The 19124-nt window shown below is 35.2% G+C and overlaps 2 protein-coding genes across 3 annotated transcripts in view; one reads left to right on the plus strand and one right to left on the minus strand.

Moving 5' to 3' along the window:
- CPSF73-II (cleavage and polyadenylation specificity factor 73 kDa subunit-II) overlaps positions 1–12052 on the minus strand; it is a 34945-nt gene extending 22893 nt beyond the window's left edge. For both annotated transcript variants that reach the window (XM_086454209.1, XM_086454210.1), the window contains exons 1-6: positions 11897–12052; positions 11607–11784; positions 11436–11508; positions 6726–6843; positions 5249–5322; positions 678–814 (exon numbers count right to left, since the gene is read on the minus strand). In XM_086454209.1, the coding sequence (XP_086310335.1) occupies positions 678–814; positions 5249–5322; positions 6726–6843; positions 11436–11508; positions 11607–11784; positions 11897–12023 (707 nt within the window). In that variant the 5' untranslated portion in view covers positions 12024–12052. The remainder of the gene's footprint in view (positions 1–677; positions 815–5248; positions 5323–6725; positions 6844–11435; positions 11509–11606; positions 11785–11896) is intronic.
- Positions 12048–16876, plus strand: LOC147393980 (uncharacterized). The gene is made up of 5 exons (XM_086454214.1): positions 12048–12183; positions 14792–14939; positions 15025–15106; positions 15746–15862; positions 16587–16876. The coding sequence occupies exons 2-5, from the start codon at positions 14821–14823 to the stop codon at positions 16638–16640; spliced, it is 372 nt and encodes a 123-aa protein (XP_086310340.1). The 5' UTR covers positions 12048–12183; positions 14792–14820; the 3' UTR covers positions 16641–16876.
- The last annotated feature ends 2248 nt before the right edge of the window (positions 16877–19124 follow it).

The following is a 19124-nucleotide window of genomic DNA, read 5'->3' on the forward strand; positions in this document are numbered from 1 at the left end:
TTTGTAAAGCACTTTTGATGGATTTAGAAGTTTCAGATTGGACTGATTTTTTGTGAGGATGATCTTCTCATCATAGAGACCATCCTCACAAAAAATCAGCTCAATCTGAAACTTCTAACCCATATTTTGAAAAACCATTGTTTTTACTTATGTCCCTTGATCCGGCCCTTATATATATAGATTTTGGTTACTTTTGCATATCCCTAGATGTGGCTCCTCAAAAACTAAGGGGAGAATGTTTGTTTGTTTCATTGTTTGATTTGATCTCTCAAAAGAAGCTTACACTTTGGGGGTGAGGAGGAAAATACTTTTCTACTTCAAGTGAACCAAGGTGGAGAGCGATTGGCTGAGAAATTAAATTCAAACTAGGGTATGCTTGCCCTCACAATAAAAAGAGATGCCTTTACGTTATTTCCCCAAGGAGATCATTGATAAGATACTAACAGGACAGGGGTTGCAAAATAGAAATACTAAAGTTGCACAACCAACCTGTTGCTCGATAGATTTCCATAAAAGCAATCACCAAATTTAATATTGTGGTATTTAACTCTCAACAAATCTTAAGTGTTATGTCACTGCAGTAAACAGACAATGCCTCAATCATACACAAAACAAGAAAAATATAAAAAAGATAAATTATGCCCTTTTCGATAAGTGAGAGGTGATTATGTATTTACTCTGTTATTAAGAGGTCCAACTGCAACCGATCAATTTGAGCTGCTCCAAGATGCCTATCAGCTGTCATATTATAATCTCCCGTGTAGACAATAGCACTATCTCCAACTTTCGCATAAAACATTGCGGCTCCAAGAACCTTACAAAGAAATGATTGAAATATGCACAAATGTCAAACTGAATGGACCAGATGTCTTAATAACATAAGAAAATAGCAATTGCACTCCACTGGAAAATTTGACGGAGAACACCAGAAACAAGTTAACTTAGAACAAGATAATTTAAAGGAAACAGAGAGAATAAACAGCATGTTATAGAGCCGTTGATGTACTTTCAATAACAATTAATAATTAATAATAGATTAAAAATCAAAGAGCCCCTTGATATTGAAACCATAGTTTAAAGTTATTTATCTCTCGAAATACATCAGTCAATATATTCTGGTTTAGGCCGAGGCCGGAATGTAACAATGACCCCAAAAGGAATGTTAAGGATCGTCTCGGAATGTCTCTAGATCTCTCGGAATGTCCCTAAATCTCTCGGTCCAGACAATCTCAGTTTTTCTCCTTACCTAGACATTGCCCCGAGATGAAATTTTTGAACTTTGATTGAAACCATACAAGTCATCGATGATTGAAAGATTTGACTGAAAAGCCCCATCCCAACTCTTTTCCACATTCGAATGTAGTCATCCATTGGAAAAATAGGGGTGTTAGAGATGCATCTAATAAGATTTGCTTCCCAATCATTGAAGCTTCTCTTAAAGAAAAAGTCCCAAGATGACTCACCAACTAACCTAACCAAGCTTCTATATCATGTTTTTTTGTTGGAAGGGAAATATTGATAGGAACACTGGAAATAAAGAAGAGAATATCCAGCCTAGCATACTTCAGAAAAAAGCAAATAATATTACCATTGCCTACCCTGAAAACTACCCTTTCCTAAACTCAAATATACCGTTCTGGATAACCCCCACCCTGCAATCCACACCGTAAGAAGATTGAACTACTAAATTTTCCAAATTAAAATTGCAACCATCATATATTTAGCCCGAATTACATTCCTCCAAACACTATCTAGCTCAATCCCAAATCTTCAAAATCACTTACTAAGCAATCCACAATTCATATTTAAGATTTTGAAAACCAAATTCTCCTCTTTTCTTAGAAGAGCAAATCGATTGGAGATAGGAAATAAACAGGTGTTGGATGTGTGGATTGACTTTTCTAAGTATTTTTAACTTTTGCGGGGAGTCAAAAGCACTTTAAAGGTGTTTGGATAAATAACTCCTCGAAAGAACTACTTTACTATGGAGTCATTTTAGTGCTTTTTCACGGAGTATCGATGGTGCAACTTCTCTAAACTACTTTTGTGCGGAACCACAAAACATTGTTAAAATGACGGGATTGGGACAAGTATGCCCCTCATAAATTTTAAAATTACAAACCTTCCCTTAAAAAGGCAATTGACATAATATTATATTACTATCCATTGATATGATGGTAGTCTTTTGGTGTAACATTTGGGACAAGTATACCCCTCACAAATTTTGAAAATTACAAATATACCCTCAAAAATGCAATTGCAGTAATACCATATTACTATCCATTGATGTGGTGTAGCATTTGGGACAAGTATGCCCTTCATAAATTTTAAAAATTATAAGCATATCCTCAAAAATGCAATTAAATAATATTTTATTATTATCCATTGATGTGGTGGTAGCCTTTTAGTGTAGCATTTGAATTTGGATTTCTACCTCCCCCAATTGCTCACTCAATGATTTATCCATGAGCATTCCAACCATAGTTGAAATTTGCTTCTTACAAGATTGATGTGAACAATTACACACAAAGTTACTATCCATTGATGTGGTGAAAGCTTCTTCATATTTTTAGTGGTTGTATATATTTACTCACATTATCTTCTATTTGTTTATAATTGTTAGGTGTTTATATTAGTTTTTATGGATAAAAACAATAACTTTTATTTCTTTTGAAGAACAATTTGTTGAGTTATAATATTAAAAATAGTAACTGATACTTATAAGGGCATTTTGATCATTTTAACAGAATTCAAAATAGTTTCCAAACACAAAACTCTATCAAAAGTACTTCTGATAGTACTTTTCAGAACCTGCATCCAAACACACAACAATTATCCACCTACTCCAGACAGTACTTCAAAAAATACTTTTGAAAGTACTTATGTTTTAAGTACTTCTGGTTTTTGTTTCCACACGGGCCCTATCTAGCTCAATCCCAAATCTTCAAAATCACTTACTAAGCAATCCACAATTCATATTTAAGATTTTGAAAACCAAATTCTCCTCTTTTCTTAGAAGAGCAAATCGATTGGAGATAGGAAATAAACAGGTGTTGGATGAAGTACTCAAAATTTAAAAAAAAAAATCACCTTTGGAAAGAAAACTAGACTTCCAAACCTCTAGTGTTCTACACAACTGGGTCCTAGGTAGATTTAGTCTTGTTTAAAGCACCTAGCAGAAAACTGAGGTAACTTGTAGGAAAATACCCCACCTCATGATCTAGGGTGTTCACAAGGTACCCTAACTAGGAAACTCCCAAACACCCAACACCTTTCTTCCTGAGTGGTTGATAACTAGATTGGAAATTGTTTCGAAACACCATAGTAAGCCTCTAAGGAATTTAGTTGCGAGATGCTGAGATGAGCATCAAAGAATAATTAACAAACTGAAGATGAGATTCCAAAGGGCCCCCTTAAATCCAAAACCAACAATATTGTCGGTATCAACAACCCTCAAGATAGACCTTCCAAGGGCCTCTACCACAATATCAGTATCAAATAAGACAATGGAGAGTGGAAATCGTCTCATCTTAAACCCCTAGAACTCCTGATATTGAACTTTTAATACCGTTAAAAATGTTTCCAAGAGAAAAAATATTCTCTTTTGAATTGAAATGCATCATTTTAGGAAAATTTTCTTTTGAGATTTCTCAAAAGCTTAGAACTTTAATCTATAATTTTCTATATGCAGTAAACAACAAAACCAAGTGAGATTTTGTCACAATCTTTCCAAGATGTCATTTTTTACCATTTAAAATAGATTTTCTATTTTATGTTTGTTTAATTTCATTTTGTTATAATACCTTTACTTAGTTGATTTATTATGACTAAAATTTCAATCCAAAATTCTTATATAGCTTTAAAAAAAAGCCCCAGTCAGAAGGAACATGCAAGTTGAAGATTCTAAAAAAGTGGGAAAAAAAACATGTAAAACATGATTTGAGGTAGTTAGGCCATATAGGAAAACACTACAATTAACATAACGCATGGTTTTTGACACAAATGAATGGAGGAACAAGATTTATTCAGCAACTCAATTCATAGGTCAAAAAACAACAAAAATGCAGCCCGTTACTATTTTGGATCTATAGACCTGCTATTTCTAGTCAGATCTCAGTATTGGAATCGTTCAAGGGTGACAAAGAGACGTTTCAGATGAGACAATTCCAAGACAATGTAAGATGAAAGTACAAAGGTTTGGAAAATAGAAAGACAATTTTGCACATAATATTACCGATAAGTGAGCACGATCGCACCATCGACCTCTGTCCCCTGTATATTGTTATTTTATTAATGCAAAAGCATGGCTTAAAATGGCCACCCAAATTAAAAGAAATGACCCAATTAATATAGTGCTGGCTTATAGTCATTAGATTGCACATTGTGGTCTGATATGAATGAGACAGGACCAATTCAGGTAACTAGTTGAGCTCAGTCTGAGTGATGCAATCGATATGAATGGCAATACAGTTAGAATTGTGAATCACAAGTGACATTCATCTTGTTGTGTCAAAACAGAAATGTAAGCGACAACATTTCTCTCCATCAACAAACAATGAGTAGATCATGATTTTCCATTGAATACATTTTCCATAGTATTAGAACCTTGGAAAAGATGAAGAAATGAACCAGCGGCCAAGAAATTTAAGATAAAAAAGGAAATCGACAACACATCCCAAAAGACGAAAAGAAAATGCCCCAATCCTTCTAGCTAGCTCACAATGAAGAAGAAGATGATTAAGAATAACAGATTCCCATTGGATTCAAATCAAGCAAAAATCAACAAAAATTTATATGGTGATCAGTATTGAGGATTTTATCAAGGTATGCACACAATAAAAATGGCCATGTAAGATGGGAATTTAGAACCCCAATTAGTTTACCATCACAAAATCAATTTACCGTATATACTTTAAAGGACAAGCAATTAGGAAAGAGTTGCTAAATGACACAAGTTATGAGTATCTTTGAAATAATTAATTTAATTAAAAACCAGGTTCTTGATGAAGCAAGTCTACAATTCTGAATAATAAGTTCATGAATCTGAGAGAGGTGAAAAGCATAACAATATAAAAAATATCTTTTATGGTAAAAGATTAATTTCTCATGCATGAAAATATGACTCATACGTACAACGATGGATTAATTTGAAATGTTAGTTCAGAACAGAAATTCATTACTATTTGCATTCACATGGCTGTTGGCAAAGTAAAGAAAGAGATTTATGGACAAAGTTCAACGAGCATACATGCCCTGCATAGTAAGCACGGATTTGAAGATCTTTATCAACCTGAATAGTCTGCTTCAAGTCCACAGCTATAACTGCAATGCAAAACAAAAGCAACAACATATCTCAAGTTAAAACGATAGAAATGGAATAACAACTAAGCATGACATCCACTGCCAATAGAAGCATAATGAAAAACAAGATAAACAATAAGGGAATTACATGACCAAAAACTTAAAATTCTGGTCAAAGATTTTAATTTTTCTGTCATCCTTATTTTCCAGGTTCTTGAATCTGACAATGGTTGACTGAAAAATGAATTGTATTCGAAGGTTTTATTTTTTTTATCACCCTCATCTTCCAGTTACTTGAATATGACACATTCCAATGCAAATTGCCACCAATAGGAAGACAAAAACAAAAAATAGATTTAAAAGAAAGGAAAGAAGAAAAGACATGCCGGAATCGTGATTGACAACAATACTGAAGGTTGGATAATGGTATCTCATTTTGCACTTCTTCTTTTTTTTTATGAGTAAAGAAAATATATTGAGTAGCGCTACCAGCCCTCTCTAATTTTGAACTGCGGGTTCGGAACCGGCTTATTTTGGGGTTGATTAAGTGTCTGGAACCATCAACCAGTGAGAAAGAGGTACAAGATAATAATACACAAATACCCCCTTTACCACATTTTGCACGTTTGGGGAGGGGGGGGGAGGGAGAAAGACTCTTTAGTAAAGATTGGACCAAACGCGTATGTCATGTGCATAAGGAATTCTCTTCCTGCCCTCTTATGTTCTATTATACTAATATAAAATGGTATCATTATTTATCCCAAGAAAAATGGGATACAGAAACTATGGCTCGCACAACACCATCGCTGTTGTTGTCGTCATCTCATCATCGAAGTCTTATCCCAAAATATCTAGGGTCAACTGAACAAATCTTGTTCTTCTATTTAATTCTATCTAAAGCCATGTTCCCTCTTTTTCCTACTAATATTACACCCGACTAGTCTTTGGTACAAAAAAAATAGAAGGCAACCTCCAACAAACCAAACGAGCACACCAATCTATCTCTCTCTCTCCGACATCTGCACACATACGCATACACCCCCCACAACCACGCCACCTGCATGGCCCGCACAATACCCACACACACGTACATGCACGCACACACACAACTAAATATTCTATGTGTTAGAATATTGCTAAAATATTCTATCAATGAAGGACCAAGCCCAAGGAAAGGAATGATTGAACAAGATTCTCACCCCATCCAAATAGAGAAGCTACCTCTCATGTAAAATATATCCCCGTCTACAAACCATATTCTCACACCTCTGACCCTCGCATATAAAACAGCTATGCTCGTTGGTACATGTTTCTCATTTTTAGGCATACAGAACTCTTTAAATAAGCATAATTTTGAATTAAATTGAATTAATCAAGAATTCAAATATTAAACATCTCATAGAGAACAAGAAAAACACATATACCTTTCTTCATACATTCCATAATGTGATCAGAACTAAATTGTTCTTGCTCTCCTCTTCGCTCTACCATCACTTTACGATAATCCTCCAACATCAAAGGAGCCAAGGCCTTTGTTGGATACTACAATAAGAATAAATTTTTAAAGAAAAATGAAGTAGCAAAGCATAGGTGTGTGCCAAAATGAAAATTGAAATTCTGAACACCCTAATTGTCATAACTCATGAGTCTAGAAGCATTAAATCAAAACATTAACCACATAAAGGTGGGGTAAGGTTGTCAACCATGTTAACATTGAATTCGCAATCTTTTTCACTGAAGCGGAATGCGTCAGTAAAAACACTTTCCACTGATTGGCAGAGAGGCCATGGTTTTCAACATAGGGTTCGTTTGCATGGTGAAGAAATTTGAAGTGGCCTCGCTCTGGGATAGTGTCAAACCATTATGGAAGAAAAACAAATTATGGTATAAGTATAAAACTAAAGTGCTAGATTTCAGGTCCAATAATAGAGGGGTTTTACACCAATTCACAATTCACTCACAGGAAATAACAATACAGTCATTACCACAAAAGACAAGGGGAATGTAGGACGTTTGAGGATGGTGAATCACATGAAAGGCTTTCTTCAAAGAAATGAGGCCGAACACCTATGAAAATTTTCTTTTTTTATAAATATTAATACCTTTGGCTTCGTATGCCATTTCGGAGGCATGGAAGTGGAAAATATGGTTTAGGGTCTATTTTGACGGCCTACAATGACAATAAAGGAATTGTCAGCAGTTGTTCTAAGGAGATTATCTATGTGGACACAGCGGTAAAAGTGGATTGGGAGGTTGATCTTGAGGCAATACATTGTTTGTTCTACTCAAGTGCAATGAAAATATTGTGGACCTAAGGGTGGCAGAAATCTATTTTTAGCTAATTTGGAGATGGAATTTCAATATTTTTGCCTCTTGGAGTCCACCTTGGTCGGGGAAGATAGAATCAGATTCTTCAAATGGTGGTCTCAACTCAAGCCAATGCATCTTCCATTCCATATCATAAAAGGCCTTCATGGGTGACACTCATTGAACTTAACTATTTTTGGTTACCAATAACTATTTTTCTAATCAATAACCTATTAGGAGGTTTATTGGAGATAGCTTGCGCAACTGAAAAGGCTCGAAGATCTTTGAGGTGCTAAGATCAAGATTGCTAATGGTGTTTGGGGTGTCCTTAAACTCTTCAAATACTTGGGGAGAAAATTTCCTTCATCATGAAAGACATTGACTCTTGTCATGGCAGTTTGAAAAGCATGTTGGAGGACAAAATCAAAGGGAAGAAGATGATGAACTAGAGTTTGGCAAACAAAGGAATAGCACTAACATGGAAAAATCTTTTAATTTGAACCCATCTTATCTATGAAAGTAAAGGAAAATAGGTCGTGGGGTTTTGGGTTCAAGTCCAACTTTTCCATAACAAAAAAAAGTGTTTAAGAGAAGGGTAACAATAAGAATGGAGGTGAGCAAAACAGGATCATCAAGATACTCTCAATTGTTGATCGCAATACCCAATTATCTGACTATAATGGGATAGATGGGTCGGTTTGATGCCTTCATGAGGGGAATTGTCACAGCATACCAATGACAGGATACTTCCACAAAGTACAATGATGGCACACACACACACACACACACATTGATGCAGGACAGTGATGCCTAATCTAAAATGATGAGTCTGAGATCAAGATTAAATCAACTAAACAATTCAAACATAAATCTTAGCTCGTGTAACCGCATGTGCTAAAGAAGACCAACAGGCAATTGAAATCCAAAACCTAAAAGCAATCACAATCACACAATGAAAAATCCCTCGAGTGTTAGAACGAATGGACGTCAATGGAAGATTGAACTTCGCTAGCTTAGGGGTTCAATCCAATACTCAATTAAGAGTTTATTGAACTAGGAATAAAAATTTTGCCCAGAAGGTTTTAATTGACTATTGTGAAGGGTTCAACAATGTCAACAGGTTATTGATTAGAGTCAAAAGGTAAAGTTTGCAATTAAGATATGAGATAAACATTCCAAAACAAATTTAGCAGTAATATATCCTAAAAAATGGCGTAATAGGCCTAATGTTGAAGGGTTTTAGGGTATTTAGGTTAGGTTTATATGGGGACAGGAGTTTGGGCAGTAAGGTTTTGGGCAAGAAACTAGGAATAGGAAGGTTGAGTATGGATGCAACGGATGTTTCTAAGAACTTCAGGTGGGCGAGCATGTTTTAGGGTTAATGGTAGGTCCGCTAAGTTGTTAAAGGAACTGGAGAGATTCAGCTGCTATAGGGCACAGAAGAAATGAATTTTCTGCAGTAGTAAGGTATAAAATGGGGTGCAACAGCAAAGGGGGTCGTTGGGACCTCTCCAATGAACCTAGATGAAGAGATGCAAAAGAAGTGTCAAAGACATCATAAAAGGGGCTAAGCCCATAAGATTAAATGTATTAGGCACTAGGACAAACAAACATTTTTGCCAAACTCAAGTCTGGAGGCTTTAGGAGTTTAGGCCTTCCTCGCTTCTAGAACTTTTTCAATATCTCCCCACATCACTTGTTGAGGTTTTTGAGTGTATATTTTCCTCCACATTCAGTTGTGTCATACCCCAATAAAGTCTCGTGGCTCTCTTATATTCATAGTTCTCCCTTTCTCCAATAGATCGGACTTTTGGAGTAGTTGGTTGGTTAACATGGTATCAGAGTGCTCGTTTCATATAAGTCACGAGTTCGATTCTTTCCACCCTTATGGGTGAGGGGAGCATATATTTTCCTCCACTCTCAGTTGTGTCATACCCCAATTAAGCCTCATGACCCTCTTATATTCATAGTTCTCCCCTTCTCTATGGGATCAATCTTTTGAAGTGGTTGGTCAATTAACAGAGGTTGCTCCTTTATCTTCTTAATTTACACCCATTCTAACATTGATATCCTTCTAATGGTTTGTCTATCCATACAAAAACTTCAGTTCAAAATAAAATTCAAGTTTCTTATCTAAAAAAGTTTTGATTTTCAAATTTTCCTCCAAAATTTTGATTTTTCAAATCACTTATGAAATATTTCCAAAAATGTTTTCTACTTCGTACATATGACCTCCCACCAAAACTTCTAAAATTTTAAATTTTAGATCCAAGAAATTCAGTAACTACCCCATGGGGGACTACTCTTAGGGCGTGCTTGGAAATGGGAGTTGGAGTTACAACTCCCACTTTAGAATTCTAATAGGTTGTTTGGCTCACCAATTCCATGGAGTTGCAACTCCAAGAAGGTTCTCAATTCCCATTTTTAAAGGAATTACAACTCCCACCTATGTGGGTGGGATTTACAACTCCAGACAAAAATCTTTTATCCCAAAAATCGAGTTGACTCACTTGAATCATCTAGTATATAAATTAGGGCTGTCAATGGACTGGACTTTAAATGGGCCGGGCTTAATAAATAAAACCTTAGTCTTGCGGGTCGGGCCACCCACCAGGCCTACATTCAAAATCCAAACTCGATCCTATAATTAAACGGGCTTAGACTGGCCTGACCTGATAGCTAAATGGACTTAATATCTAAACCCAAATCTGGTCCATAGCGGGTCGAGCTAGATCGGGCCAAAACCCAGCCCATTGACAACTCTAATATAAATCATCCAACTCACTTTACATTATTTATGATCTAGATTCCTATTTAAATAATTATTATTTTTTAATAAAATAAGGTGCTTAGAATAGGTCATAAAATGGGTCGGATTTCATTCAAAATTCGAGTGATTGAATTTAGCGGGTTTGGACCCTTGGAGTAGATCCGAAGAAAAATATGGGTCAGACATGGATTGATGTCCCTTAACCTAAGTCGGATCCAGGTCTGATACAGATCCATCCCTATATTCGCCTAGATATGAATGATATATTGCTTTGAAAATGGACAATTACTAAACTCCTAAATTTAAAATTAAAATTGAATAGTGGAAAATAATTTTTTATAAGTTTTATTTTCTTCAAAATTTATAGAATTTCATCCTCTACATCCATGTGGCGCCATAGATCATATTTTTAGAAGCTATAAAGTTATCTCAACAACCTTTAGTAAGATTGGAAATCTTGCTAATTTAGTAAGGCTAGACTTATTCTAAATCTTAACATACCATTTCATCTCAAAAACCGAATTGACTCGCTCAATTATCCTGTATATTAATTGTTTAACTCACTTTCATTATTTATTAAATGAATTTTATATTTAAATAATTATAATTTATAATGAAATAAAGTGATAAGAAAATATTTAATCACAAAATCACATTTATTTAATATAATAAATATTTAAATTAATAATTAAAGTTAATTCTTTGTAAAAAAAAAAAACATAAAACTAATTAAATTGACTTGACTGAATCATAGCCGATCTTAGCAAAATACAAGGGTTGAAGTTTTTTTACAACTCCTAGGCTGAATTCTTAGATAAACCAAACATTAGAATTTATTGGAGGAGTTATAACTGACTCCATCAATTCCAACTCCAACTAACTCCTGCTTCCAAACACACCCTTATGTTCATGCTACATTTTGAAGAGTTAATTTTCAGCAATTCTTTCAAACATATAAAAAGGATTAGCCATAGATGCCTCAAAATAGGAATCAAATTTACAATATTACAAATAAATGATTCCAAAATTAGGTAAAAAGAAAGTTATAATCACTCACAGTCATGTAAATTGGCCCGCGATATCCACAGACCTCCGTAAAGTACGCAAGAGCTCCAACATGATCCAAATGGCTAGGAATTAAGTGCTCACAAGTTAGAATTCAAAAAATAAAAGGAAATTAAACATAATTTTAAATAAAAAAAATTAAACATTAAAAGATTTTGCTTACAAATGAGTGATTATAATGCAAGTTAGAGCATTATCGAAATCGCCTGATTCGGAGATAAGAGAGAAATCAGGGTATCGTCTGTGATCGAGATATCCCATATGCATCCCACAATCGAACATGATTCTCTTCCCTCCCAAAGATACAATCACACAGCTCTTCCCAACTTCTTGTCCAGCTCCTGAAAAATCAAAATTTTCGATTATTTTAAATAATTTTTTTTTTTTTTTTAATTCTGGAGAACGACCGAGAAAAAATTATCTAAATAGGAGAATGGAACATAAGAAGATTACCTAGAACGAGACATTCGATAGCCATGGCTTCTCCCGCCAAAATCCTCTGTGAAATAGAGTGAGTTGCAGAGAAGCTCACTCTCACTCGTGCCGTAGGGTTTATTCGGAGGAAGAGAAAGAAGTACATTCCAACTTCGCCCCTGGTCACTTTCGAAATTTTAAAAGAGATAATATTTGCACGCCAACTTTTGCTACGTACACCCCAAGTAAAGTAAAACACATAATTGCTTTGAGATACCGAGATGCTCGGGTTGGGACGAAAGAGCCGAATTCGCGTAGGACCTGAGGTATTTCTCTCTCTCGTTCTTCTGTTTTTTTTTTTTTTTTTTTTTTTTCAAGAAACTCTTTTCAACCCACCACACACCTTTCTCTTCTTCTTTTTTCCATTTCTTTCCATCTGTTCTTCTACATCTCCCTGGTTCAGGTTCTGTGTTGTTTCTATAATCATCTAAGTTCAAACCGTTGTAACCCAGAACTGAAATACAATAAATAAACAAAAACCCATCTCAAATCTGTTGAAACTTGAAATTCATTTTATAAATTAGAAGAATTTCTCATCCCCCCCTGTTTTTTAAATTCATTCTCTGAATTGCTTGTCCAATAGAAACCTAGAATGCATGAACATTTCTAATCTCAGATTCACTTAAAAGATTAATAGTTAAATTAAAAATTCTGTGGGTTCTTCCTGAAAATGGTTCTCAATGATGAGTTGTTGTTGTTGAATGGGGGAAGTGGGGATTATTCATCTAAGCATAATTCAGTAATTAATTCAATATTGTTGATGTTTGAAAGTTTGGTTTTCTCATCTACAATTTTCATATTTAAATCGACATAATTCACATCGATTAATTATTAGGCATAGAATCCTAGTTTTTTCCCCTTCTTATGATTTTATCAGTGATGGGTTGTTGAATTTATCCAATCACAAGCTGGCAATTCAATGAGTAAAGAACTTATATGTGTTCAATGGGTGTCTTGTAATTGGGCCACATTCATTCAAAATAGGTATATATAGAGAAAGCATACTGTCCTTGTGTAAAGTAAATAAAGGACCTACTGACACGTGGCTTCCGCGAGGAATAATTACTGAGCCACCAAGTTATGTGGAAAATGCACCGAGCTTAATGGAAAGGTCGGTTCACTCATGGCTGACGCGACAGAGATGACAGCACTACCCCTAACAGGACTGATGTGACAACTCACAACCTGACAGATCGGTTCCAACTGCTGCAGACCTATCAGGGCAGTTGTTGTAACTCCTGCAACTGTCAGGTCAGAGAGCACTTCAACAACCCTGAGAGAAATCACTGAGAATATCTGGAGGAGATCTATCAATCAGAACCCTATAAATACTAGGTTGCAATTCATATCGAAGGTTTTGGTTGTTTTTCGTTTTTCTTCAATCCTCCAAGATTTTGGTTGTTTTTCTTTTTATATATCATCTGGATTCGATTTCAATTGTTGTGCAATTAAACAACTTTCTTAATGTTTTATACATCAAATCAATTCTTTGGTCATTAAAACTTAGGAATTTTAGGAAAAACATCAACATATGATCTTGTTTATGTAACAATTATAGAATGCGTACACACGGACAGTTCTTCTTAAAATTGAATCTAGGGATCTATGAGTAATATTAGGGCTTAGGCCGGATGGTCGGATTGAGTTGAGCTTGGGTTGAGGGTTGAGCTACTTGTGTTAGAGCCTGGGTCCACCCCCCAACCTGCCTAGGTTGTAGCCCTAGTTCCAGCTTATATATATACCTGATGGTACTACATTATATACAAAAGCAATTATTCTTTTTTTATGAATAAAATTAACGGGGGCGGTCGAGATGACCTAAAACCCCAAAGAACAATAAAGTAAACAAAAGAAAAAGGAAACTAACAAAACAACACCTCCACATAGTTACGAACCACCCATACCATTACAAACCCAATCCCACCTCCCCAAAAAGTCTTCAAAATAAATCCCTCTTGCTTCAATGAACACTGAGCTCTAATGAAACACAAGGCCAAGAATTTCAATGTTCACCTTGTGAACTTCAAGCTCCTTATTCTCAAAGACCCTACCATTTCTTCTCGCCACAAACCCCAACTTACTCTTAAAAACTTGAAAGCCTAGTCCCCATTGACACCAACACTCAACACACTCCAGAGGGACTTAGGCAATTATTCTCATCTTGAGATCGGCCTTTCTCCTCCTCTCCCTTTAGTAGAGTGGGCCTTCACTTCCTTGGCCTAGTGCTTGTAGTTCAAGGGTATTCAAGACTTGTGATTGAAGTGAACGTTGAGGCCTATGGTGTCAGAGATTGATAGTATTGCCATATGTAGGAATTCCTGATTGTGAAGGTGGAACAATCAATAATAATGATTTATTATTATTATTTATTTATTTTTCGTAAATGGTTCCAAAAGATTCATGGGAAGTATGAAATTCAAAGTGTTTCTACAAGAACATCCCCCTCCCCCCCTCGAGACCAGTACGTCTTTGGAAGATGTGAAATTTAAGATAGTAAAAAGAAGATAGCAACCACGGAATAGATGGATAGGAGTCCAGGTAGAACCATCTATCGGTTTAGAAACTAGTGTTGTGTTATGAAATGATCTCTTATGCTACTTGTGAAATCTTTTGCTATAAAACATTAGAGTTTCTGTTGTCCCAAAACTTAGACTAAGTAAACTGTAACTGTTTTAAGAAGCAATCAAGGAGCTTTTCTTCTTGCACTCATAACGATTACAACACCTATTCTAGTTATCAAGGATATTGGAGTGAATAGCCCTAATGACGATGATGGTAGTGAACTATGATGCATGAATCACAACACAATCACTAAATTGTCAGTTACAACACCTATTCGAGTTAGTAATAATCTCCCCAACTTTTGATGCTCAGGAACACGTGCCTCCTAAGTCCCGTCGGTCATGGGGCTTTATGATGAGTGGGAAGCGATTTTAAGGATCCAGAAATTTAGAAGAATTGTATCCTATACTGGATTTTTTTGCTTCGTTTCTGCCTTGAGCTACTGGTACACAAACAATACGTAAGTCTTTAACTATTCTGTTCTTCTAGTATTTAGATTTCTCGACATTTATGGATTTTCATCCGACAATTTTTCTCTCTTGTAGGACCAGAGCCGGAATTTCAAGAGGTGACCAATTCTATGCATCTTATCCTGCTGGCACACAACTACTAACTGACACTACAAAGGTTTCTTTTGCTTAGTTTCTTATATCCATCTTATGTACGTTTTATTTTTTTGGAAAATGCTGAAGTGACTGTGCAGGACACTACGTTAGACACTGTGCTGACGTGGAGGTGTGCACAGAACCATAGATGCATTTCCTCGAGTTATGAGTGAAAAGCATCTATGGTACGTCTGTGTGCACCTCCACATCAGCACAGTGTCTAACACAATGTCCCGCGCAATCACTCCAGCACAACTCTTTTTTTTGGGTGATTTACCAAAACATGTGCTGAAATTGAAAAATTACCAAAATGGCACACTGTTCATTTTAATTCCGAAATCGGTAATCTACCATTTTCGAAAATAAAATATTTTCATTAAAGTGGGGAAAAATTCACTATTTATAAAACAAAACTTTGTTTTAACTGTTTTGCTAAGATTAAAACAAGGGAAAATATTTGCTGTTTTATAGAATAGGAAAGCTTTTTTACTGTTTTGGTAAAATATTATAATTCTGAAAATGGTAATTCTCCATTTTCAGAATCAAAATGAACAATTTTGTTGGTTTGGTAAATTTTCAATTTTACTTAACTATTTTGATAATTTGCTCTTCTTTTTTACTTCCATCTTTAAAGTTATGTTAAATATTCATTTATGGGCAGTTATATAAAACTGCTCTTGGCAACTGCTATGAAATTGAAGAGTGGGGCCCTATAGAGTTCTCAATCATGGCTAAACACTTTGGACGCCAAGGAAAACCTCCTTACGCATACCACTCAGTAAGTTCAGTGCTTGTTTATGGGTAAAGTTAATACTTTTCTTCTCTCTCATTAAGTTATCCATTTGCAACTCTAGGAATTAATAAAAAAAACCTCTTAGAAATAAAACAAACATCATGGTACTTTTGTTTCATAACTACTTCTGGAGATAAGAGTGGAGATTGAGCCTTTGAAGTTTGCGAGATTCGGTATACATTGGTGAATGGGTGTAAGCTATAAAGCTCTCAGTGACCATCTGAAGCCTAGACTCTGTAAGGGAAGCAGAAAGAATCAATGTTTCATTGCATATTTTCCGGATGCCAATGAATGGAGCCGTTTACTCTGTTTTGTTTTTTATTAGTATAATTTTATTAAAAAGAGAAGAAACAGGAGGACGAGGTGGCCCCCTTACAAACCCCCTTGAACCCAACTTCATTTTGCTTACCACTAACCCTATACCTATCCCAAAAAACCATTACAAATTGCATAATGCTTCCCACTTGAACACAAAATCTTCAAAGAAAACTCCGTGAATGGGGCCGTTTACTTGACAATCTGAGATTGAATAATAGGGTCTGGTTATGTATTTTTGAACTTAATCAATAAATTAGGTTTGGGCTCAGACTCATTTGTTAAAACCCTAGTCATGGTTTATAAATGACAGCACTAACATTTTTGTGGTTTCATTTATAAAATTGTGTCTTGTGATGTTTGATAAGAGTGTTCCACGTTTACATCCTTGCAGCAATACATGGCACACCTTCTTTCTCATGGACAGCTTGATGGAAGTGGGACATAGAGGCAATTACTGAACTCTTAGCAATGACTCGTTGGAGCCTCAAAGGTCGTTCTTAAGCCTTGTTTTAAAGGTGCCCTAAATTAGGTTTTGTTATGTTATGATTTTATTAATGTGAGCATGCCAATTTTGAGCATGGATAGTTTAGTGGACACATTGGATGCTCTTAGCTACCAGTCAGCACTATTGTTGTAATCATGTCAGTAATAGTGCAATCCATACTACACAATAGTTGCAAATTCTTTATCAGTGAGGATCCTCTAATCAATTAACCCTTTCAGGATATCTCTTGATGATCTCAACTATCCAACCAATGTTGTCAAATGCGATCGCATATACTATTTTCTATGAGTATAGGGTTTCTGGTTCATTATGCCATGGCATACAAAAGTATGCGATGACATATTACTCCAATAGGCAATGATTTGACTATTGGAACATTAAATTCAAGTTTTTTTTAAATCTATCTTCATCTACAACTATCTTATTTCCACCCCCTATTCATGCATTATTCTAAGCTATTTCTTTTATTCTTTCACTTGCATATATTCACTTTAAATCTTATTTTTACTTTATTTTTTCAAAATATTGAGTTTATGCATTTTAACATAGGATCATAATATCCAAAGATTAAACTATTAAAGCAGAATCCACTTTAATTATCTAGAACTAGAACTAATACTTGATAATTGAAGTAGGCCACCTTCATATCATGAATAATTTATATATAATTGACTACTTAGCTTCTTGAGATCTTTTATTCTTGTTACGAAATGACTAAATGTAATCAATATTATTCAATTTGAAAAATGAGCGCTATCCAAAATCCAAATATATTGTTATAGGTTTGTTTTTATTTTCTTATATTTTTCTGATTTTTTAAATATTTTCTCCCTTTTTTTTCTTATTTTTTTTTACTGTTTTTATTTATTTATTTTAAATAAATAAAAACATTTTGTGCAATATGCGACCACATGTGCCATATGCCATTTCGCATACAATTAGTGATTTTTTTGGTCAGTGTACACTCACCAGATGGATGGGTTGGTCCCCTCGACCCCCTTTTCTCCCTTTCTCTTATTAATAAATTTATCTTTATTGATATATAAAAAAATCTGTTTGGGGTGTCCATCTTACTTCATTGTCCACCCTAATATGCTTGTTTCATGAAAATTATAAGCTCCTAGAGGAAATGTGGTATGGTTTTTCTACCCTGCAAGGCATGTTTATGTTCATACTTATCCACACTATCATAAATGACTACTTCGGGTTCCATATAAGACATTTTGCAAGTAATTAGACATTTAGAATCGTCAAAAATGTTGCTGAAAAATGTTGCTGATTCAAGGTTCAAAATATCTAACTGAAGAAAGGGGTTTCACATGCTACCTTGTAACACCGGGATCATCGTTCTTGTTGGGAAAAACTTGGATAATTTTGACTCTCGTGGATGGTATTATGATCATATTCTATGAACTTTATTGTACTACCCCCCTCGAATTGCAGTTCGTGGAAGAAAAAAAAGAAGGCTAGATAAAGCATATGCATGGTTGAAACTTGCAAAGTGGGAAGGTTTTACTCTCAGGCACACCTCAACTTCCACATTCATGTAAAACCCTATCAATGTTGAAACAAATTATGAAGTCTAGAACCAAAAAAAATCTTGTATCCATTCAACTATATAGAGAATGGTTTGTGTTCCTCAAAATTCCCCATGATAATACTATTCTCTAGGAAAATTTTGGAATTTTAACTATAGTAGAGACTTTATAGCAATCAATCATTTATGCGCCTCTTGAAAAGTTATCTTACCATAAGTTTTTATTTTATTTAATTTTTTGGGTGGGGATGTTCGGTTGGATTTATGTTTTGAAATGTGGATATTTAATTCTTATGGTGTTGGTTGATTCTAATTTGACTGCTATTTGGAATCCTGGATCGATCCTTTGTCATGTCTCTCTTGTCTTTCCCTTTCTTTCTTCAAATTAAATGTTGTATAACTAGTGGTATCAGATAACTAGTTCGTTTGGTATGGGGGAAGGAGTGTAATTTTGTGGTTTTCTTTCGTGAGTAGTGTTTCCGCATCCTCCCTTGGTTGATACTGTAGTTACGTTGTCCGGTTCTAGACCACCATTGGAGATGAGTTAAGAGCTGATACCTAGGGGTGCAACTCCGTCCAGTTCAAATCGACAACCGAACCAAACTAGTAGCTTTGGGCTGGTTTGGAACAAGTTGCAGTTCAGTTCTGCATTGAACAAATGGAGAACCGATCAATTTGGCTCAGTTCTCAGTTCAAGGCTTGTATAGGACCAAATCAAACCCTTAATGACTTACTACTTTTTAGGAGTTAGGACATAGATTAATGACCTTTTATGGATAGATTAATGATTTTTTTTAATGAATAGATTAATGGGGCTTCAGCCCTCTTGACTTTTGCCTATCTTATTAATGGCATGGTGACTCCAATTTTGGGCGAAAAATCTCCTC

Source organism: Akebia trifoliata, chromosome 9 (assembly GCF_017979445.1).
Source record: "Akebia trifoliata isolate Shusen 1 chromosome 9, ASM1797944v1, whole genome shotgun sequence".
NCBI classification, from domain to species: Eukaryota; Viridiplantae; Streptophyta; class Magnoliopsida; order Ranunculales; family Lardizabalaceae; genus Akebia; species Akebia trifoliata.

Bases quoted from the DNA above. Each gene is read 5' to 3' on its own strand.
- LOC147393980 (XM_086454214.1), top strand. From the start codon at position 14,821: ATGGGGCTTTATGATGAGTGGGAAGCGATTTTAAGGATCCAGAAATTT. The intron at 15,107-15,745 runs GTTTCTTTTGCT...ATTTATGGGCAG, and splicing joins TACTAACTGACACTACAAAG to TTATATAAAACTGCTCTTGG. The intron at 15,863-16,586 runs GTAAGTTCAGTG...ACATCCTTGCAG, and splicing joins CTCCTTACGCATACCACTCA to CAATACATGGCACACCTTCT.